The sequence below is a fragment of the Megalobrama amblycephala genome, linkage group LG21 (assembly GCF_018812025.1).
Source record: "Megalobrama amblycephala isolate DHTTF-2021 linkage group LG21, ASM1881202v1, whole genome shotgun sequence".
Classification (NCBI taxonomy): domain Eukaryota; kingdom Metazoa; phylum Chordata; class Actinopteri; order Cypriniformes; family Xenocyprididae; genus Megalobrama; species Megalobrama amblycephala.
In genome coordinates this window covers 12909506-12932162 of record NC_063064.1, presented here as the reverse complement: position 1 = coordinate 12932162, position 22657 = coordinate 12909506, and the positions used below count along the sequence as shown (strand labels likewise).

Below are 22657 nucleotides of genomic sequence, written 5' to 3'. Positions count from 1 at the left end.
CATGATCCAACCACTCATTTATTCCTGTTTGTTACAGTAAATATTTGATAAAATTAGATCTAGAAAGTCCTGGATCTTGAGGATGTTAGGGCATGAAGCGATATTTTCCACCAGCAGGAACAAAAGGCTTGAAGGATTGACGCCCATAGAACATTGGGTACATTGGAGGATAACCTGCAAACTGCTCAAACTGAGCAGCGGTGGTTGTGGAAGGTGTCGTTGTTACTTCAACTGGGCTCTTGGAGTGGTGGTATATATAAGGAGGAAACATCGGGTAACTGGGCCATTTTGCTGCGGAACCACTAGAATACAAGTAAGGATCAAACATTGACATGGGATACATGTGAGGGAACACATGTTGGTTAGGGTCTTGAAGAGGAGGAAGAGTCGTAGGAGGCACAGTGGGAGGTAAAGGGTAACGAGGAGAATGTGGATGATACCACCAGGGTTTTCCAAACGGGGAAGGGTAAAATATTTGATGACGGTCCAGTGGGTCCTGGACAGGAGCAATGGTTGTTGGGGCCAGCATTGGAGTCACAGGACAAGAAAGAGTCACTTCCCGGTCACCGTACATCAGAGGGAGCTGCATTTCAGCATCCTAAGAAAGACATGAAACGTCAACTACCATACATGTAAAATCAGACAAGTGCACTAATTATTTTCACCTTCACTTCCAAACAGCTTCCTAATGGTGCCGTGATAACCAGTGAACCATCAACAGTCTCCAATGTGAATGAGCATTTGGGAGGTGTTAAAAGTAAAGGCTGCCATGATCCATCAACTACAAGAAAGAAAAACAAAAAGCTCAAACACCTCAACTTAGATAAAACGCAAATAATTAAGGGACTTACCTTTAACTTTAACATCATCTACTCCAACATCAAGCGAGATAGTCATGTAAGAGGGAAAGCAGGACACAGTAGGGATGAGATTACTTGCAGGGCAAGACATTTGCACGGGAGCCCCCATTACAAGCAGTGGCAGAACATAACTTCCGTCCTGTTAGGAGATATAGGAAGAGAAAGAACTCCAAATCATTCAAGGCTCAATCTTCACATGGTCAGAGCAGAGCTACAGTGCACTTATCTTTAGCATGCGCACCAACCTGTAGTCGGACGCATCCCTGGTATGGAGCAACAAGAGAAACATCTCTGCGTGCCCGCTTCAGCGAGAAACCACAGCTGGCTGGCAACTCAGACAGAGGCACTATTGACTGATCTCCTGGTGGAGGAGAGTTAACTTATGAATTAAATAAAAACAACAACAACAACAAAATATATATATATATATATATATATATATATATATATAAACACACTCACAAGCCCAAAACATCTTACCTCGATCAACCAGAAAGTGGGGAGTTCTTATTGCCCCTGGAATGCGCAAGGTCATTGAATCATTTCCACATTGCACAGAAGGACCCAAACGATGCAGCTTAGCTTCAGCAAGGTGGAACCGCTCTTAATATAGAATAAAAAGCACATTAAGAAATAAAAACCCCAAACATGTTGAGTTATATCCCTCTATTAAAAAGACCCATTTTAAAAATTTTATTTTCTAATTAACTTCTTTTGACCAATATTCATCAAACTGTTCTGATTTGAGTTCAGATGTTCCCCTTTTCTTTGTCAGATACTGTACCTTCAGCACCTATTAAAAGTTTGCCAAAACGGATTGTGTTTTCAGAGACTGCTCCATAAACAGCACCAGTTTCAGAAAAAGCCCCAGGACCAGCCCTTAAAGATGAAATCAGTGTCATCACAACCATTGTGAAAAACAAGATGTCCTTTGGCCAAAGCATGGTGAGTTTGTTATGATACCCAAACAAACCAAAAATTTAATTTATTGAAAAATTCTTGATTATAAACGTTGATAAGTGTATTGAGACAAACTGTGTTATTTTTTTACTCACTTTTGAATCACTCGCTGATGCTGGTTGGCCAATCAAATCTATTCCTCAATCAGCTTGTTGTTTTCACCTGTGCCTCATTAAGCTGAGAGTTAACACAAGGGGTGCTTCTCAATATCTAGTGATGGCCGCCTGACATCGATGCTCCGACACAAGCTTCGAACCAGTGCCCAAGGAAGTCGACCGGAAATTTAAGTCGGCCGCGTGCCGCCATCTTGTAGCAGAACTTCACTTGCGTTAGCCATCCCATTGACTCCCATTCATTTTGGCGTCACTTTGACAGCAAATAACTTTACATCTGAGGCGTTTAAAGACTCAATTTGTCCATTATTTATTTCTAAAGATACACGACAATGTATAAAGGGCTCCATTACCTTCTATGTTACATTATGGCCCCGTAGAAACAGTTTTTGTAAAAATAGGCTAACGATTGCGTCATAACCACTCGACTCTCTGTCGCACAGTAGAGAAATTACCGTACAGACAGGAGGAGAAGCTCGCAGGCAATAGTATGCATTAACTTAATATGGCGTACTGGCGTTACATTTTAAAATACTATACAAATAATTAATCAGAATAATTACTCCTGCTCACTCACGCCAAAGAACTCCCCGCTCAAGCTCGCCGTCTCTGCAAGATTAACGATGGCAGTTTGCACGCACAGCTACTAGAAGATTTACATCTGTCAGACAGGTTGCTGACGTCATCAAGCTTAGTTTGAGTCTGCGCGTCAGAAACGGAAGTGCTAAAAATCGCTAAAAATGGGCTTCACTTGTCTCAATTGAGTTCCAATGGGGTCGCTGTGTCCATTTCTTTTACTGTCTATGCTTCGAACTCGAAGCAGCATTTTTCTTGAACTACTGCTTCGGAGCTTGCTTTGGTGCGGAAAAACACACGTGACCGATGACGTCCGAAGCAGCAACTGCTTCGGTTCTCTGAGTGAATCACGTGACTGGTTCAGACCAGTCGATACTGCTTCGCATCGCGAGAAGCTTCATGACGCGATTTTTTTGTTGCACGCACGCTTCAGCAGCTTTTTAGGCGCGTAATAGGACTATATAGACACCCAAAATGATGCACAAGATGTGGGTTTGTTGTATTAGGAGTTTGCATAGTTGTTATTATCACTGCATTGTTTGATCATCATCATGGAGCCAGCTAGGAAGAGAACCTGTTCTCCAATGTGGGAACATTTTTATCTGATCAGTCCTAATAAGGTGCTTTATTATACCTTGGTTATCCTACTGCACCTGGCTTATTTATTTGTGGCTGGTTTATTTACATCATTCACACAAACCCTAGTTACACTCATACAGACATTATATTGCTATCTACAATTTCACCACTAGATGTCACTGAAACGAAGCTTTGAATGAATGAACCCATTTTCAAAACAATTGATGAAGTGGTTCAATACTGATTCATTGCTTCATTTGGACATCACTATCAATATCCCCTCCTCGTCTCCTCGCTCCTCCGTCCTCCATCCTATGACCCGGAAAACGATCGAGCTCAGCCATCTTGAAGGACATCTCAATTCTCTAATTGCACCGCGAGGAGGCGAGGATCGAGGATTGAGGAGGCTTCCTGAGGAGTCATGAGCGAGGATACACAGGTGCTTCCTTTGCGGAAGTCTTTCTTGTCGAGAAACATGACGCACGCATACATTCTCCTCCCCCTTCATATCGGTCACAATAATTTAAATGTATGCTTTACTTTTACAGTTTAAATAAACTTTATAGGCTACCTCATATATGTCAACGGGGCATCTTGCTTTATTACTATTTATTATAATTTTTTTAAATAACCAAACTTTAACAACATATGGGTAGATCCCTCGAGCGCAGCTGATGACGGTTTGAAGTGACGCTAAAGGGAGCGAGGATATATCATTTCACTTGATTAAATTCCTCCTTCCTCGCTTCTTTTCCTTGCGTCCTTCCCTCGCATCCTGAAGGGGTGGAGCTAAGACGCGAGGAAAGGAAGCGAGGAAAGGAAACGAGGATGCACAAATAAGAATTGAGAAGCACCCAAGGACTAAATTTGGATTACTACTCCAGCCAAGCAATGTCAAAATACACAACATTAGCCTACAGTTTCACAGACAAGGCTTAAAGGGTTAGTTCACCCAAAAATGAATATTCTGTCATTAATCACTCACCCTCGTGTCGAAACCTGTAAGAATTCTGTTCATCTTCTGAAGACAAATGAAGATCGTTTTGATGAAATCTGAGAGCTTTCTGTCCCTCCATAGACAGCTACGCAACTGGCACTTTGACAAGTCAAGTAACCTTTATTTATATAGTGCTTTTTACAATGCGTGAATTGTGTCAAAGCTGCTTTACAGTGATAATAGGTAAATATTTTTGGCTGCACAGCAGCTCTTAAAGAAAATGGTATCATTGTCAGTAAATTCAGTATTGATTCATTCCATTGTAAAAGTCAATAGTTATTAATGTACAGGTGCTGGTCATATAATTAGAATATCATCAAAAAGTTGATTTATTTCACTAATTCCAGTCAAAAAGTGAAACTTGTATATTATATTCATTCATTACACACAGACTGATATATTTCAAATGTTTATTTCTTTTAATTTTAATGATTATAACTGACAACTAAGGAAAATCCCAAATTCAGTATCTCAGAAAATTAGAATATTACTTAAAGGGTTACTTCAGGATTTAGCATTAAGCTTTGTATTAGTAGAATACCACTAGTATTTTCGAATTACCGTGCTTTCCCCCTTCATATCAGCCCGAGATGAGAGATTTATGCATTTTATTCTGTAAAAAAGCCTCCGATGACGCAAAAATCGTCATTTTGCGTCATCGGAGGCTTTTTTGGCCAGAGGCTTAAAACTACAGCAGTAATAGCAGGTAGTTCCGCATTTTTTCACCACGCCCATACATATGCGCGTTTGAGGTTACTCACGGACATAGATCAAAGATTTTATCAAAAGTGGGTGTCAATTATATTTTTAAGCTTACAGTAATTCACTTTATTTTGTCTGCACTACATCAGTGGTTCATCTCGCAAATGTATCGGTCTCTGCAGTCATCTCAACCAATACAGCAACAGGCTTTTGTGGTAACGTTAGCATAAATAGATAAATAAACTCAGTTTTACAGAACAGAGGCTTTACTTTGATAACGGTCAACTTATATGCAACTTATATGTAATTGTCTATCTAACGTTACTTTGCTAAGTTTGCAGTTTTACTGCTACCTACAACACTACATATAGGCTACTGTGTTATCAGTCTAGTATCAGCGAGTCTTACCTCTAGGCGAATACGCTTAGTACCAGATGCCCAGGCTGTTCGTCCTCTGGGAAAGTGAATATCGATGGTATCGCGGTGTCCTTCAGAATGGTTCTCTTCATTGCAAAGATATTTGGTTCGTAGTCCTCGTGCTTGAAATGGAGACTACATATTCTGCGGTTTTTTAGGTTTTCTATAACGGTGTCATCTCCAAACTTCGGGTGTTTGATGGCCCGCAGCCACTGTTTACATCGCTCCAAATCTTTAACTTAATCGGAAAATGATGGAAACTTACTTGTCCTTTCCTGGTTTTGGGTGTACATCCAGGTACAAAGCAATTTAGCACCATTTCGCTGTAAATGTATGAACTAACTCACGATTTATTTGTTTGAATTTTCCTGAATGCCGCCTGTAACCGATAGGCGTGGTTTGTGCGTGGCCTCGCAAGGGCAGCAAAACAAGTGCATTCTGGGAGTTGTTGTCTTTCATCCACATTAGTCAAAAATACATTTTCTGCCTTTTCTCAGTCTAGAAAGCTCCAAATTCAAAAATAATTTCACATTTCTACTACATAAATGACCAATTTTAAAATACACATTCATCTTTCCAGGGGTGAAGTACCCCTTTAAGACCAGTACAAAGAAAGGATTTTTAGAAATCTTGGCCAACTGAAAAGTATGAACATGAAAAGTATGAGCATGTACAGCACTCAATACTTAGTTGGGGCTCCTTTTGCCTGAATTACTGCAGCAATGCGGCATGGCATGGAGTTGATCAGTCTGTGGCACTGCTCAGGTGTTGTGAGAGCACAGGTTGCTCTGATAGTGGCCTTCAGCTCTTCTGCATTGTTGGGTCTGGCATATCGCATCTTCCTCTTCACAATACCCCATAGATTTTCAATGGGGTATTCAGGTGAGTTTGCTGGTCCATTAAGAACAGGGATACCATGGTCCTTAAAGGTCCCGTTCTTCATGATCCCATGTTTCAAACTTTAGTTAGTGTGTAATGTTGTTGTTAGAGTATAAATATAATCTGTAAAATTTTAAAGCTCAAAGTTCAATGCCAAGCGAGATATTTTATTTAACAGAAGTTGCCTACATTGAACGGCCAGTTTGGACTACATCCCTCTACTTCCTTCTTTAATGACGTCACTAAAACAGTTTTTTGACTAACCTCCGCCCACAGGAATACACAAGAGTTGCGTTTGTAGAGTGTGTTTGTCGCCATGTCGTCGAAAATAACGCTGTTATTTTCATCCCGCAGTCCTATCACCGGGTCTGATTCCGGCTCAAATTGATAGGGTAAAATTAAAGACATGTTTACAATAACACTGAGCGCGTGCATCTCCACGTTACGGTAAGAGGCGTGACCTTTCCGGGCAAGATGCGCTAAACTGCTGTCGAATCACAACACAGGAACCGCTGACACAATCAGAACTCGTTACGTATTTAAGGGGGACTTCATAGAACAAGGAAGTCATCAGCCCGTTTTTATGACAGTGGAAACAGCGGTATACAGATAAGTAAATTATGTGAAAAATACTGTGTTTTTTTTACACGCGAAACATGAACACATGTTATATTGCACACTATAAACACAATCAAAGCTTCAAAAAAACACGAAAAACGGGACCTTTAAACCAGGTACTGGTAGCTTTGGCACTGTGTGCAGGTGATAAGTCCTGTTGGAAAATGAAATCTGCATCTCCATAAAGTTGGTCAGCAGCAGGAAGCATGAAGTGCTCTAAAACTTCCTGGTATACGTCTGCATTGACCTTGGACCTCAGAAAACACAATGGACCAACACCAGCAGATGACATGGCACCCCAAAACCATCACTGACTGTGGAAACTTTACACTGGACCTCAAGCAATGTAGATTGTGTGCCTCTGATTTCCAAAGGAAATGCAAAAATTACTTTCTTCAGAGAACATAACTTTGGACCTCTGTGAACAGCCAGCCTCTTTTGCAATGACCTTTTGTGTCTTGCCCTCCTTGTGCAAGGTGTCAATGGTCGTCTTTTGGACAACTGTCAAGTCAGCAGTCTTCCCCATGATTGTGTAGCCTACAGAACTAGACTGAGAGACCATTTAAAGGCCTTTGCAGGTGTTTTGAGTTAATTAGCTGAATAGAGTGTGGCAACAGGTGTCTTCAATATTGAACCTTTTCACAATATTCTAATTTTCTGAGATATTGAATTTGGGATTTTCCTTAGTTGTCAGTTATAATCATCAAAATAAAAAAAAAAAAACATTTGAAATATATCAGTCTGTGTGTAATGAATGAATGGAATTAGTGAAATAAATCAACTTTTTGATGATATTCTAATTATATGACCAACACCTGTAATTTACATACAATGGTGTCAATGCAGGCAGATCAAAAACATTGTTAAATATCAAGTGTCCCCAACTAAGTGTCACAGTGTCATGATCACAAGTTGGAGTGCCCTAGTTAGCCACTAGAGGGCACTCCAACCCGGACTATTGCTTGACCACTTTTGGACTTCATTTCCCATAAACCACTTCTCGGACTCATTATTCCGTCATTGCATTCAGCTGTTTTGTGTTTGATCATTTGTGTCTGTCTATTTATACCCTGTTTGTTTCTGCTTTTGTTATTGAGGTTTCACTTAATGTCACCGGCTTCTGTTTGTGTTTTTTCTTTGTTTTGTATGGACTGATCTTTGGATTTTGACCCCTGCCTGTTTGGATTACGTGTTTGGATTACCCCATTAAAGCTGCATATGGATCTTACCTTTTTGTCTCTGTGCCTAACGTGAATGTCATCATCAGAAACCACAATCATGCAAGGGTCCAGCAGTGTGGGTTTCCAGATCTGTCCTCCAGCTACCATGAGGGAGTGAATGGCTCAACTTCGGGCGTTGATGGCTCTACGCCAGGAGGAATGGGAGGTAGGGTGCTTCACCCAGACATTTTGGACGATGGCGGTGTGGCTAAGTTATAATGATGCGGCTCTAAAAGAGATTTTTAATAAGTGTCTGAAGGACCCTCTGCCTCAATGGGAGTTGGAGGGGCTTCAAATCCTGGATTTTTGGGGCTTTGTCAATTATCTCTCCTTTAGAAGCCATTGGGCAACACCTGCTCAGCCAGAGCCCGCACCAGCCTGTGAGTCCATTCCAGAGCCCACTCCAGCCCGTGAGTCCTTTCCAGAGCCCGCTCCAGCCAGTGAGTTCGCTCCAGCCAGTGAGCCCGCTCCAGCCAGTGAGGTCGCTCCAGAGCCCGCTCCGGTGCCTACAGAGGAGGTAGGCACAGAGCCACCGCCTCACCCCCGTAAGAGGAGGAAGAAGAGGAAAAAGGCTTCCTCCGTCCCTCAAGGCCCGGAGGCCTTCCCAGAGCCCGCTGTAGGCTCGGAGGCCTTCCCAGAGCCCGTGGTAGGCCCGGAGACCACCCCAGAGGCCGTTCTTTGGCTTCCCAAGCGCCTTGCCCTGCCGGCGCCACCTAAGCACCTTGCCCTGCCACCGCCACCCAGGCCATCTGATCTGCTGAAGCCCTGCTGGTCAGTTCCTCCAGCACCATCCTGGCATGCAGCCCGGACTCCAGACCTGCTGGAACCCGCCTGGTCAGTTCCTCCAGCACCGCCCTGGTACTCAGCCAGGACTTCAGATCTGCTGGAACCCGCCTGGGCAGTTCCTCCAGCACCGCCCTGGCATTCAGCCAGGACCCCGACCTTCTTGGAGCCCCGTTGTCTGTTCCTCCGGCTCCCCCCTGGCCTTCGGTCGGGGGCTCTGGACCTGGCCCACCATCCCTCCCCCTGGTCCTCCTCCAGTCCACCTCCCTCCTGAGTTTTTTTTGTTTGATATTTTGTTTGGTTGGAGCATCTGGGATCCGCTCCGTAGGGAGGGGGTACTGTCATGATCACAAGTTGGAGTGCCCTAGTTAGCCACTAGAGGGCACTCCAACCCAGACAATTGCTTCACCACTTTTGAACATCATTTCCCATAAACCACTTGCCGGACTCATTATCCCGTCATTGCATTCAGCTGTTTTGTGTTTGATCATTTGTGTCTGTCTATTTATACCCTGTTTGTTTCTGCTTTTGTTATTCAGGTTTCACTTAAGGCTCCGGTATACTTCAAACTAACTTCTTTTTCGTTCTTCGTTTAGGGGTAAAACGAAGTTCGAAATGTGTGACCAGCGACATACTGTAAACGAACATCTGACGCCGCCCACACTGCTGAGAGCGACTTTTAGATGAATATGTAAATATGTGCCGTGCACTTTCTTCTCAGTAACAAAATAAACACAACAAAAATGAGAAAACAGTAAGCATTTATTATAGAAAGCATAAGAAAAGCGTCTGATCATAACAGCATGGGAATGTTAGCACTAGCTCTGCAAATTAGCACTCCAGTCACGTCACGTCTTCATATACTAGCACTTTATTCAATGGATTGCTTAAAATCAAACAGCTTTACAGTATCAAACATGAAAAACAGTGTTAGTGCCTCATTTTTTTTACAAGCACAACTTCATTTTGTACTATAAAACAGCTATTCAGTGTGTTCATGTTTTCACCCACGAAGATCTTACCTCGACAAACTCTACAGATCAAATGAGTCAAAGATGCGGTCCACGCGAGTGAAGGCGGAGCCTCAGTGCACACCTCCTGTTACGTTATCGCACTTACTTTCCTTGTCATCTCCCCATCAGCACTCATCACCTGCACCTGGACTTCATCATCAGCACTCCTTTTATAATGGTCTCACTCCCTTCACTCCTTGTCTGTTCTTAATGTTATATTGTATGTGTTTGAGTGTATGCTTTCTCCTTCATTCAGTAAAGACCCTTATTTGTGGATTTCCTTGTACTGCCTCGTTTCTTATACACCAGCACCGTAACAGAAGAACGGAACCAACCGACAGGATTTCCACATTTCTAATATGGGACTTTTTCTCGTGCCTGTGCTCCCACAAAGCTGCTGATCCAAACCCTCTGTAGAAGACCGGCTCTGGACCATTCACCAGGATGGCCGCCCGCTGGAGAAATATGTGGAGGAATTAGCTGAGCTGTCTTTTAAGGTAAGCTGGCCAGATGCGATTTTAAATTCCTGTCTTCTGAGGGGTCTGGACGAGGATACGATCTGCTTCTGTGAACCTGAATGCCTCTATTCCCTTGTCGAATCTATTAATCTGGTTCTATTCCTCAATGGTTCCGAATTTGAAATTGAAGAGGTTCATAAGTGATCGTATTCACCTCGTCCAGCTCCCTCAGAAACAATGGTGGCCTAGCCAGCTCACCAGCCGCCAACTTCCTCCACCTATCGCTCCAGTGGGTGTGCACCAGGGGTTCAGCCTAACCCTCAACCCAAGCCACCCAAAAGGAGGAGGTCCAGATGGCCCAAGAAGCCCGCTCCTGCCCTCGCCGAGCCCGCTCCAGCCCTCGCCGCGACAGCACCGGCCTCTCACAAGCCGCCAAGGGATGCTGTCTGGTTAATAGACTTTTGGACAGAGCCAGTAGCTCCAGCCTTCGCCGCGCCCGCTCCAGCCTTCGTCGCGACAGCACCAGCCTCTCACGAGCCACCAAGGGATGCTGTCTGGTTAATAGACTTTTGGACAGAGCCAGTAGCTCCAGCCGCCGCTGAGCCTGCTCCAGCCACCGGGGAATTCACAGGTCAAGTACCTGTGGGTGGGGAACTCCACGTCTCTGACCCGCCTTGGTCACCTGAACTCCTAGACCCGCCCTGGAGACCTCCGTTCCTGTCTGTATCTCCCCCTGCACCGGCATGAGGTCTCCAGCCCATCCAAGGCAAGGCAAGGATAGATCTTCTCTGGCCAACAGGGAGCAGTGAATGATTATGATTCAGGTAGCTTTACAGATCATAAGCCTGATTGGGATTGCAACAGTCAAAATATTTAATCCAGTTCCATGTAGTTAAAGATCGTATTCATCATGTTTGCTGGGAATCGGTGCCACTTGTTGGTCAATCTTTATATGTGAATAAAAGCCTAAATTAAATCTGTTCATCATATAAAGAGATTGAATCTCTTCAGAAAATTTAGACTAAACCACTCAGTTCATATGGATTAGTTTTACGATCTCTTTAAGAACTCTTTGAAGCATCAAAGTGGTAGTCACATAGCTGTTTATGGAGGGACAGAAAGTTCTCAGATTTCATTAAAAATATCTTCATTTGTGTTCCGAAGATAAACAAAAGTGTTACGGGTTTGGTATGATGACATGAGGGTGAGTAATTAATTTATCACACCCCCTGGTTCTTAATGCATTGTTTTCCATTATGAAGCATCAGTGAATGTTTTAACCCTTTGTATTAGTTGCATATGAGTCCCTCAGTTGCCCTCATTGTGAAAAGATAGATCTCAAAATCATACTGGCAGTGCTGTAAAGGGTTCAAATATGCAAAAAGATGCTGGAAAATCAAAGAATTTGTCTGGAGGATTTTTCTGAAGAACACTGAGCAGTTTAACTGCTCAGGACAAACAAGGGACTCATGAACAACCATCACAAAACAAACAAACAGTCATCATCCAGGTAACGTGTCTTGTGGACTACATGTGTACGTCTTTTATGTAAAATATCTTACTCAGGAAAGTACTTAATAAAAAATAACATGCATTTTGTATGATTCCTCTTATTTTGTTAAATAATTAACATTTTGCAGATTCTGCAAGAGGTATGTAAACTTTTGAGCACGACTGTATCTATTACACTAGATGGGTCACTCTCTGTTAGTGTCGAAACAAATTTCCAAACCATTTTGGCTTTTTGTCATTCTAATAAAAAAAAGTGTAAATGTGTCTACAGTTTTAATGAAATGGCAATATTTATGACTGTTATTGTTTTTGACTTATCTCTGTTTTTTTGCCTGCAAAACAGTTGTAGTTGATGATGTAGCAGGCGATGACCCCAGAGGTAAATCAGATGTAGTCCCTTCATGACTCTCCTTACCTTAAATTCATACAAATAATCAGTGTTTCTTTCCTTGATCTGCTGACTTTCTTGCTGTTTTTTTCCAGGACTGACATTGCAGTGGTTGTTCAAAAATCATCACCACTGTTTAACAGAATAAAGCTCTCAGATAAATACTAACCAGTCTTTAATGGAGGTGTGGCTGCAGGCGAAGGACTGGTGACGTAATTTTCCTCTCCCACCATGAGATTCTCAAAAGACCCTTGGATGGAGCCAGACTGCGTCATAAGTGTGCCATTGTGCCCTGATGTTTCAGGCTTTGTGATGGAGCTTAAAATCTGTGTGAGCACAACGTGCTGTTTATCTTGAAAAGTCTCCATGTTTTATTTGTTGTTCACTTCTACATTTGTATTAAATGTCTGGAATTTTTTCAGTAGAGTTTTTCTCTGTAATTGGTTTGATGGTTGTCAACAAAGGTTGGTCTTTGTTCATTCTCTCATTGCTATTTATGTGGGTATGGGTGGATGTAGTCAACTGAACAACCATTGTGGATGTGGCTTCATCAGAGGCACTGTTATTGTTAGCTAAAATGATATCTTCATCATCAATATACTGGGTACGTTTTTGTGGAATTGGAGTGTTAAGGCGAATACCTAACTCTTCCACCTTGTAAGACTAATGCTGGACTGTCTGGACCAAGAAAGGGCTACTCTTTGAGAAAACAAAGGAAATTAACATTTGAACTCTCTTTTGCAAAATTAGCATCCCCATCCGAGACGCAATCACACTGAGTCAATCACACCTCAGCAATACCTTAATCTACATTTCCCTTCTTTCACCCCCTCTTCCCCCATCTCTTCTCTCTACATATGGAGATGACCTTAAATTCACCCAAAATCTATATGGTTCAATGTGAACAGTTATCACACAATACTATACATGTTTGGTATCATTTGAAATGTCTCAGTGCGACTGGTACAAAGGTCTCATTCCCATTGAAGTAAACCAGAAAAAGGTTTTAAGATTTTAGAGATATTTTGTCCCCTTCTGTCCCCAAAAGGTGTAAACTACTCAGTCTAGGACCCTGATTAATGCAAATTCCCATTGAGAACATGTTTCCATTTGAAAGAAGTTTCTGTCTTGGTCTGGGTATTTGAAGAGATGTTGCAGGAGGCTCAGGGCTCCTTCAGACACTCAGCAATGTGCATTTTTCTAATGTCAGGTATTCATCTTTTACTCTGTTTCTGAGCATTTGATGTTTGTATTGATCATCTTTGAAATGATTATGTAATTGGCATGATACATTTACCTGACTAATAAATTGTTACATTTGACTTTATTCTGACTTACTCTGAAATTATTGACTCTAGTAGAGCAACAGAGTGTTGCTAGATCAATCTAAACAGGGTGGGCCTCAACCTCTGATTATGGTGAGATTATTCTAACTAAGTGTCTGTGGGTATACCACTGTGTGATTATGTAAAGTTACCACAAGAGGAAGCTAAATTGGCAGGCCTGATTTTATGGTAATGGTCATGACCCCTGGTTAAAAGTAATCTTACCTTAATTCGGTGTGTTCAGATCTATGGGGACTAAATAAACGTATTCTAGAATGAGCAAAGTGGGTACGGCCTCTAGAATATTAGTCATCGCTTCTGTCTAATGACCAAGACTGACGAGATTGTGCGTATGAGATCGTATGCCCGGCCGGTACGAGACTCAAAGCGTTATAGGAATCCGAATGAACGAGTACAATAAGAGTAAAGAGTTAAATAGAATAATCAAATGTGTAGCTAAATTGTTATACAAATGACTAATAATCAGTTGACATTCTAAACTAAATTTGAGGTCATAATAAAAGTCAGATAAAAGTTTACTTGGAATTAAACTACTCTGCCACAGTGAAAAAACTGAACGCACCAGAAACCTTCCCCGTCCAGTTGGAAACCGCATTTGGGCCGATTGGGCGGGCCTTACAACCTCAATATCTTTTTTCTCTGGAATGAACATGTCCATCTCCAGTGGACCACTAGAGGTCATCATAACCTTAAGGCTCTGTTGAATCCACTTCCTTCCCCAGAGTCCTTATTTATGCTAAAGTTGGGACAAATAGGTAAAAGCAAGTCTTTGGACAACCTATTTTCAACTCTTTCCTCAATCCAGCTTGCATGGTGTATCATGGGTAGAGTTTTTGGAAAGCCATCAATTGCCCGAATGTTCAGGTTGTTGTGGTTTAAGGGTTGTTTTGAGATAGAACGAAGGGAAGTGACAGATTTCTGGAGAAAAGGCAGTCCAGAGTGAAGAGCCAAGTCATTTTGTCCCGTTAATTTCCAAAGGCCGTTGAACAAAAACCGTACCAGGAGCTAAATGACAGCAACCCAGTTAACCAAAATATGTGACTGTTACATAACTGCAACGTAATTTGGTGACCAAACTTTCGTCGTGGCAACGTAACTAGTTACGTTGTGGCAACAGGAAAAGTGAAATTCCCGGATACGTTGCCACAACGTAACCTTGTGACGTTGCCAGTTAGTAACTGCAACGTCATGGCAACGTTGTGTGTCAATATTTGTGTGTTGGTAATCCATTGGTAATTTTTATATTTATTTATTTTTCTATGGGCGAACATGCAGTAGTTTAACCTAATTTATGTCCTCATTTGCCCAAACTAATTTAAAGGCTATTCCAACAGCTATGAACGATGAATGCAGACTCGAAATGAATTCAGTTAATTTATTTTGAAAAACACACAGACCATGAACAAAAATCCAAATAAAAATAATAAAATACACCCAAACTATAAATAAAAACATATAGCCTAAACATATAGCGAAACATAAAATAAAAGCATTCAAGACGTTTTGGACTCAGTATTATTAAAAGATATGCTATGCTAGCGTAATATTTTGCTAACATATATTTCAGATTAATCAAAGAAAGATACCATATAATCACAGAGGTAAACATATTAACAAAAGTACTTAAAGTAGACTGTGGGTAATGTTACTTAACCAATCTGACGCAGTTGTTGAACTTTATTGCTGATTCTGCTTGTTAACAGCAGGTGTTCATCACTACTGCTCAATAATAACCACGCTGTCCTCTCCAGCAGCTTGAATGTTTTCCCGGTTGCCATGGCAACTCTAACTGCCACCAGCACTAACGTAAACATAACAATAAAAAAAGGTTTTGCGTCTTTCCAAAGTTAACTTTATACATTTTTATAAAAGCCATTTATTTGTTGTCACCTCGGAAAAATAAATTCTTCTCTCAGAAAAATTTAACTTTACTCTCTTGTCAACATACTGTGCATGCAGCGCACACTCCATTTATGGAGGCGCGCGCTGTATGTCATGTCATTATATATAAAAAACAGTCATCCATATTCTGACTTGGTGAAAAGAAACAATTTTTTTCTTAAGGGACATTTCAGTCTTGTGTCTGACATTTAATTACACATTTTAAATGGCAAATTCTGGTAATAATAGGGGAGAGTGGGGGCGGTTGCAACACTTTTTACATTTCCTTCAGTTTCTCAGCGACTGTTTGTATTAGAAAGACAAAAAATATATATATTAAACCCATATATGTCACCTACCTGCCCATACTGTTGCAACATGTGTACACATGATAATATGAAAGTAATTTGTACTTAAATGGACCCTGAAAAATGTTGCAACTGTCCCCATATATGTCCCCATATATACAGTCAACTGTCCCCATATATACAGTCATTTAGATGTAATAAAACTCATACTTCTGCATCATTTTTCAAATCTTTTTTTTAGTTTATTTGAGACCAGAGTTCATTGAGTTAACTTTTTAAAGTAAAAAACAAGTACACAACCATGTAACACCTTTACTGATTTATGTAGGCCAACTCAAATGTGATTTCTGCCTAATAACATCAACTCATGCGGTTCTGACGGAAGAAGAAAACTAGAGCAAGCTGTTTGCATGTGCACAACTCACCAGCACATGATGTGGGTGTTTGCCAGTGTGTTGCTATGCATTTGCAAAGTATTTTTTATTGTTGTTACTTACTAGTCCCTCCTTCAAAGCCAATTTGAAAATCATAAATCTGAATATCATAAATCTGATCATTTGCAATGAGACAGCATAAATTCCTCAACAAGATGCATAATTTGAGGCAGTTAGAGTGAGTTAGGGGTTTGCTCTAAACACAGACACTATGCATGAGCCATATTAATAGCGATGCATGGTTTAGCAAAGAGACTAAATGAATAAATGCATACATACTAAGAAAATAAGCACAACATATCCAAGCACAGACCTCTAGCTTGGCTACAATATGTACTATTTCTCCAATATGCAGTATATATGCACATTTTCTGATGATGAACTGTATGCCTTTAATATCTTACAAGTTGTTCAAAGCATTTCTAAGGATATTGATTTTCTGAGATGGTGAATGGGAACATGTTTTGTGTAACATTAGCAACACAGTATTTGCTGTTTGATATCGTAGTCAAACAAATGCTAAGCATATCAATTATCGTTATGTGACCTCACTGTCCTGCCATCATTGCTCACTACAGCAGCAGCTAAGGACAGAATAGGTAGAGGGACACCCCTTTCTGTTGTCCTTTTCCTGTCTCGTGGCATACTGAAAAAAACAGAACAGAAAATGTAGGATACACTGCAGACTAGTTTGACTTTTAAAAAAGCAATTTGCTGAAATACAAAGAGGAGATACCTGATTATTGAAATATGTTCTTTATCAAACCACTGAATTGCCTTTTATATCAATTTTATCTAATTGTCATTATTATTGTCATGAGGGACAGTTGCAACACCATGTGGGGACAGTTGCAACAATGCGTTGCAACTGTCCCACCCCTGGCAGCCATCTTAAAACTAGTGATGCTAGCCTAACACATTAGCTTGAACACATTGTACCCAAGTCTGTTAAGAGCTAAGAAAATGCACATTCAAACTATTAAACTATAAAAAACAATACTTAAACAGTTTAGACAGTATGACAAAAAATCTAGTAGTAAAAAAAGTTACTTTTTTGCCTTGAATTTCAGTTCTCCTATAAGTAGGTTTAGCATGTAGCTGTTAACTTCCAGAAAGAAGGAGGGGCATACTGAGCATGTGCAGTAGGAGTGTCATGACTCTAGCTCATTCCTGATTGGATAAATCAGCAATGTTGCAACTGCCACACGTTGCAACTGTCCCCACTCTCCCCTAACATATAAAGAACGTGTAAATGATGGTAATGAAATTACGAGCACATGATGTTGCTGTTACGTTACTAGTAAGTCATGGAATTACCATTATATTACGAATAGAGTACGTATCTGGAACATCCTTGGTAATCTTATAACGTTAGGAGATCGTACTGACGACGTTGTGATATGGTAATTTGATGGCAATAATATTACGGGCATACAATGTTGTTGTTACGTTACTAGTAAGTCATGGAATTACCAATATATTACGAATAGAGTACGTATCTGGAACATCCTTGATAATCTTATAACATTAGGAGATCGTACTGATGACGTTGTGAGATGGTAATTTGATGGCAATAATATTACGGGCATACAATGTTGTAGTTACGTTACTAGTAAGTCATGGAATTATCAATATATTACGAATAGAGTAGGCTACGTATCTGGAACGTCCTTGGTAATCTTATAACGTTAGGAGATCGTACTGATGACGTTGTGAGATGGTAATCTGAAGGTAATGAAATTACTGGCATGTAGTTACGTTGTCAGTTAGTAAGTCATGAAATTACCAAAAAATACGAATACATTACGTAACTGTTACGTTGTGTGTTAGCTGGGAAGTTATATCTGAATTAAAGACTTTAGAAGCTAACATTTCAAAGTGAAAAACTTTGCCCAAAATAAAACCTAAATAAACATATTTATAGGACATGCAGAATATGAAAATAGGGAGAAAAAAAAGCAGCAAATGTTCGGTCCAAATTTAGGCCCCACACCAGGGACTACAGATACTGCAATCATATTCATTACTTTGATTCTTTTAAGCCGAGTTCAGACTGCACGCTTTTAGCCCCGATTTTGGCTCGCCGTCAGGTTTTGAGAAATCGCTGACAAATGCCTGAAACCACAGGCAGATCAGTGCTCGTTCACGCGAGTGACAATCACGCAGTATAAATGAGCAAAGATGCGATCTGAGAGAATCTCAGACGAGTCGCCGACGCCCGTGAGATATTTGGCATGCTAAATATCTGGACCTGTCGGCGATTCAAAATCCTGCTGTGTGAAAAGTGTTCTGACTGAAAACTACATCGGTGATGACCGACAGCCAATGAGAGAGCAAGATATAGAGCAGCGGGGAGTTCGGGGAGGAGTTATAGACCACTCTCGTTGCAGAACACACAATCCTTGTTCCTCGTGTCTCCAACCATTTCCTCCTCCATATTTTGTTTTCGCTGCAAATCAGCGCACAGGCAATTGCAAGCTTCTTGCGGGCTACCATTTTTAATAATCCCAGTCTCACCTGAGAACTCTGGTCTTGCACGTGTGATATCGCATTGTTTCCTTGTCACATCTTGCGTGTTTGGTTGTGAAACGTAGTTTGCATGCCAGACAGAGTTGTCGGCGATTCTTCCTGTTGTAAAGTCATGCAGTGTGAAACCTGTCGCCAATCCATTGTGCAGTGTGAACACAGCAGCAACTGAATGCTGGCCAAGATAGTCATGCAGTGTAAAAAGAACAGTGACCCAACTGCTTGGAAAATTGTGCAGTCTGAACTTTAGTGAACATGTGCTTCTTACAGCTTCTGCATTGTGCCATGTGTCAAATTCAAATTTACCATGTATGTGAATAACTTGATTGTACAGTAACATTGTTTATACTATATTGTAGTATTCTTGAGTGAAAAGAATGACCTGCTAACAAGGCTGAGTGTTGAACCAACAATTTGTGATAGGTTTACAAAGTTTAAAGGTTTGTGTGTAAAAGCTCAAGTGGACAAATTACCTATATAGGTATAGATCCCTCTATAATACACCCATCCGTTTTGTATACGGTGTATATTGAAATATTTTCTATTAATTTAAAAGTAACCAGTGAACTTATAGCAACAAACAGTAGTACCACAAACACAGAATAAAGGAACAAAGACTGAAGCACCTGGCATGATCCAACCACTCATTTATTCCTGCTTGTTACAGTAAATATTTGATAAAATTAGATCTAGAAAATCCTGGATCTTGAGGATGCTAGGGCATGAAGCGATATATTTTACCAGCAGGAACAAAAGGCTTGAAGGATTGACGCCCATAGAACCTTGGGTACATTGGAGGATAACCTGCAAACTGCTCAAACTGAGCAGCGGTGGTTGTGGAAGGTGTCGTTGTTGCTTCAGCTGGGCTCTTGGAGTGGTATATATAGGGAGGAAACATCTGGTACCTGGGCCGTTTTGCTGCGGAACCACTAGAATACAAGTAAGGATCAAACATTGACATGGGATACATGTGAGGGAACACATGTTGGTTAGGGTCTTGAAGAGGAGGAAGAAGAGTCGTAGGAGGCACAGTGGGAGGTACAGGGTAATGAGGAGAATGTGGACGATACCAGGGTTTTCTAAACGGGGCCGGCATTGGAGTCACAGGACAAGAAAGAGTCACTTCCCGGTCACCGTACATCAGAGGGAGCTGCATTTCAGCATCCTGAGGAAGACATGAAATGTCAACTACCATACAAGTAAAAATCAGACAAGTGCACTCAATTATTTTCACCTTCACTTCCAAACAGCTTCCAAATGGTGCCGTGATAACCAGTGAACCATCAACAGTCTCCAGTGTGAATGAGCATTTGGGAGGTGTTAAACGCAAAGGCTGCCATGATCCATCAACTACAAGAAAGAAAAACAAAAAGCTCAAACACCTCAATCAATTAAACACCTAATTAAGGGACTTACCTTTAACTTTAACTTTATCATCATCTACTCCGACACCAAGTGAGATCGACATGAAAGAGGGAAAGCAGGACACTGTAGGGATGAAATTACTTGCAGGGCAAGACATTTGCACCGGAGCCCCCAATACAAGCAGTGGCAGAACATAACTTCCGTCCTGTTAGGAGATATAGGAAGAGAAAGAACTCCAAATCATTCAAGGCTCACTCTTCACATGGTCAGAGCAGAGCTACAGTGCACTTATCTTTAGCATGCACACTAACCTGTAGTCGGACATGACAGCCCTGGTATGGAGCAACAAGAGAAACATCTCTGCGTGCCCGCTTCAGAGAGAAACCACAGCTGGCTGGCATCTCAGACAGAGGCACTATTGACTGATCTCCTGGTGGAGGAGAGTTAATTTATGAATTAAATAAAATAAATAATGATAATCCCACATACTCACAAGCCCAAAACATCTTACCTCGATCAACCAGAAAGTGTGGAGTTCTTATTGCCCCTGGAATGCGCAAGGTCATTGAATCACTTCCACATTGCACAGAAGGACCCAAACGATGCAGCTTAGCTTCAGCAAGGTGGAACCGCTCTTAATATAGAATAAAAAGCACATTAAGAAATAAAAACCCCAAACATGTTAAGTTATATCCCTCCTTTAAAAAGACCCATTTTAAAAATTGTATTTTTCAAATTAACTTTGACTGATATTCATCAAACTGTTCTGCTGATTTGAGTTCAGATGTTCCCTTTTCTTTGTCAGATATTGTACCTTCAGCACCTATTAAAAGTTTGCCAAAACGGATTGTGTTTTCAGAGACCGCTCCATAATCAGCACCAGTTTCAGAAAAAGCCCCAGGACCAGCCTTTAAAGATGAAATCAGTGTCATCACAACCATTGTGAAAAGCAAGATGTCCTTTGGCCAAAGCATGGTGAGTTTGTTATGATACCCAAACAAATACCAAAAATTTAATTTATTGAAAAATCCTTGACTATAAAGGTTGATAAGTGTATTGAGACAAACTATGTTATTTTTACTCACTTTTGAATCACTCGCTGATGCTGGTTGGCCAATCAAATCTATTCCTCAATCAGCTTGTTGTTTTCACCTGTGCCTCATTAATCTGAGAGTTAACACAAGGGCTGAATTTGGATTACTACTCCAGTCAAGCAATGTCAAAATACACAACATTAGCCTCTGGTTTCACAGACAAGGCTTAAAGGGTTAGTTCACCCAAAAACCAGGCTTAACACCAAGGTATACTTCGGGCGTTCGCATCGCGTAATTTTCGTCATCAGGAGAGTTCGCACCCGTCCGCGTGCAGCCCAATTTTCGTGATGGCACGGACCGTGTGTGTACTCTACAACAGCCCATGCGAAAGTGAATTGAGTGATTGAAAACAAAAGTCCACTAGATAGTGCGCAGTGTACACGCCGAACGCATCTTTCCGCAGCCACATACTTTTAAAGGCTCGCACGCGCGTCTGTGCGCGACACATAAGCCGTGTGCATGTTCATAAAAATGAAGCATAATAGAAATAATGTTGTCAATAACTTGCTAAAGCCTGTATCTATGTTAAATGTTACTACTAAAATCATTAAGAAGCTGAATAAATTGACAAAGAAAGGGTCCATACAATGTCTTAACGATGATCTATTGCATGACCGTCATTTTTAAAGTGGGTTTCTGAAACTTGCAATGCATGCAGTAATGTAAGTAGTACAGAATTTTAAATGAGTCATATTGGTTTTCAGAAATAAAAAATAAAATAAAAAACCGCTACATCTGCACATTTTAAGATACTGCACAAGATGTGAATAAATGTAACTTGTACACTCGTTGGGGTGGATACGTTTTATTCAACGAAATAAAATGCACATAAAATGTGATGGAAACATATTTAGAGAAGAAACTAACAGTACATTTATTAGGTATAAAACGTGCATTAAAAAAAGTCTGTGACAATAATTAATCAACTAGAATAATCTTCAGACACATCGCATCTGAAATGATGATATGACCATTCTGAAATTCCAAAGCCAGAGTCGAATCGGTCGAATTTAAACTTGGACTTGTTAAAAAGCCTTTTTTAATTTTAATTTTATTTTTTACATTTTTAGATCAGCAGTGCAAAGTCATAATGATGGAGGAGCGCACATGAGCCTACTGTAGTAGACTACAGTTGTTGTCAATCATAGAAAAGTTTTTACCATTTTTGTCTGCATGTTTTAAATTGATAATATCTTATTCATATTAAAATCTTCGGACTCATTCGCATAAGACGCGCGATTATGGATGTCGAGGGGGAGGGGGGCCTTTGCGATCGTTAGCCCAGGGCCCCGCGAAGGCTTAATGCGGCACTGGATGGAGCTTAAAATCTGTGCGAAAACAACATGCTTTGTATTTTGAGAAATCTTCATGTTTTATTTGTTGTTCACTTCTACATTTGTATTAAATGTCTGGAAATTTTTCAGTAGAGTGTTTCTCTGTAATTGGTTTGATTGTCAACAATGGTTGGTCTTTGTTCATTCTCTCATTGCTATTAATGTGGGTAATGGGTGGATGTAGTCAACTGAACAACCATTGTGGATGTGGCTTCATCAGAGGCACTGTTATTGTTAGCTAAAATGATATCTTCATCATCTATGTACTGGGTACGTTTTGTGGAATTGGAGTGT

The 22657-nt window shown here is 40.8% G+C and overlaps 2 protein-coding genes and 1 long non-coding RNA gene across 4 annotated transcripts; 1 reads left to right on the top strand and 2 right to left on the bottom strand.

Annotated features, from left to right (window-relative positions):
* Positions 1 to 2054, bottom strand: LOC125257111. Of its 2 annotated transcripts, XM_048173568.1 has the most exons (7): positions 1916 to 2054; positions 1645 to 1739; positions 1341 to 1463; positions 1106 to 1221; positions 852 to 999; positions 666 to 781; positions 1 to 598 (listed from the first exon to the last, which is right to left on the bottom strand). In XM_048173568.1, exons 3-7 carry the CDS (start codon positions 1393 to 1395, stop codon positions 86 to 88), a joined length of 948 nt encoding a protein of 315 aa, XP_048029525.1. In that variant the 5' UTR covers positions 1396 to 1463; positions 1645 to 1739; positions 1916 to 2054; the 3' UTR covers positions 1 to 85. The 2 variants fall into 2 exon arrangements, with proteins under 2 accessions (XP_048029525.1, XP_048029524.1); XM_048173567.1 differs by lacking the exon at positions 1916 to 2054 and having other exon boundaries at positions 1645 to 1895.
* Positions 2055 to 12009: 9955 nt separating this feature from the next.
* Positions 12010 to 13402, top strand: LOC125257123. Its single transcript, XR_007182246.1, has 2 exons — positions 12010 to 12066; positions 12171 to 13402. It is a non-coding gene; the product is annotated as an uncharacterized LOC125257123 (long non-coding RNA).
* A 5798-nt stretch (positions 13403 to 19200) lies between these two features.
* On the bottom strand, positions 19201 to 21007 carry LOC125257116. Its single transcript, XM_048173573.1, has 7 exons — positions 20750 to 21007; positions 20447 to 20569; positions 20247 to 20365; positions 19987 to 20140; positions 19805 to 19920; positions 19641 to 19735; positions 19201 to 19499 (listed from the first exon to the last, which is right to left on the bottom strand). The coding sequence occupies exons 1-7, from the start codon at positions 20907 to 20909 to the stop codon at positions 19286 to 19288; spliced, it is 981 nt and encodes a 326-aa protein (XP_048029530.1). The 5' UTR covers positions 20910 to 21007; the 3' UTR covers positions 19201 to 19285.
* Positions 21008 to 22657: the final 1650 nt, after the last annotated feature.

Bases quoted from the DNA above. Each gene is read 5' to 3' on its own strand.
- LOC125257116 (XM_048173573.1), bottom strand. From the start codon at position 20,909: ATGCTTTGGCCAAAGGACATCTTGCTTTTCACAATGGTTGTGATGACA. The intron at 20,570-20,749 runs GTACAATATCTG...TTCTATATTAAG, and splicing joins ACTTTTAATAGGTGCTGAAG to AGCGGTTCCACCTTGCTGAA. The intron at 19,500-19,640 runs GTATCGTCCACA...CTTGTATTCTAG, and splicing joins GCCCCGTTTAGAAAACCCTG to TGGTTCCGCAGCAAAACGGC.
- LOC125257111 (XM_048173567.1), bottom strand. From the start codon at position 1,804: ATGCTTTGGCCAAAGGACATCTTGTTTTTCACAATGGTTGTGATGACA. The intron at 1,464-1,644 runs GTACAGTATCTG...TTCTATATTAAG, and splicing joins ACTTTTAATAGGTGCTGAAG to AGCGGTTCCACCTTGCTGAA. The intron at 1,000-1,105 runs GTTGGTGCGCAT...ATCTCCTAACAG, and splicing joins AGGGATGCGTCCGACTACAG to GACGGAAGTTATGTTCTGCC.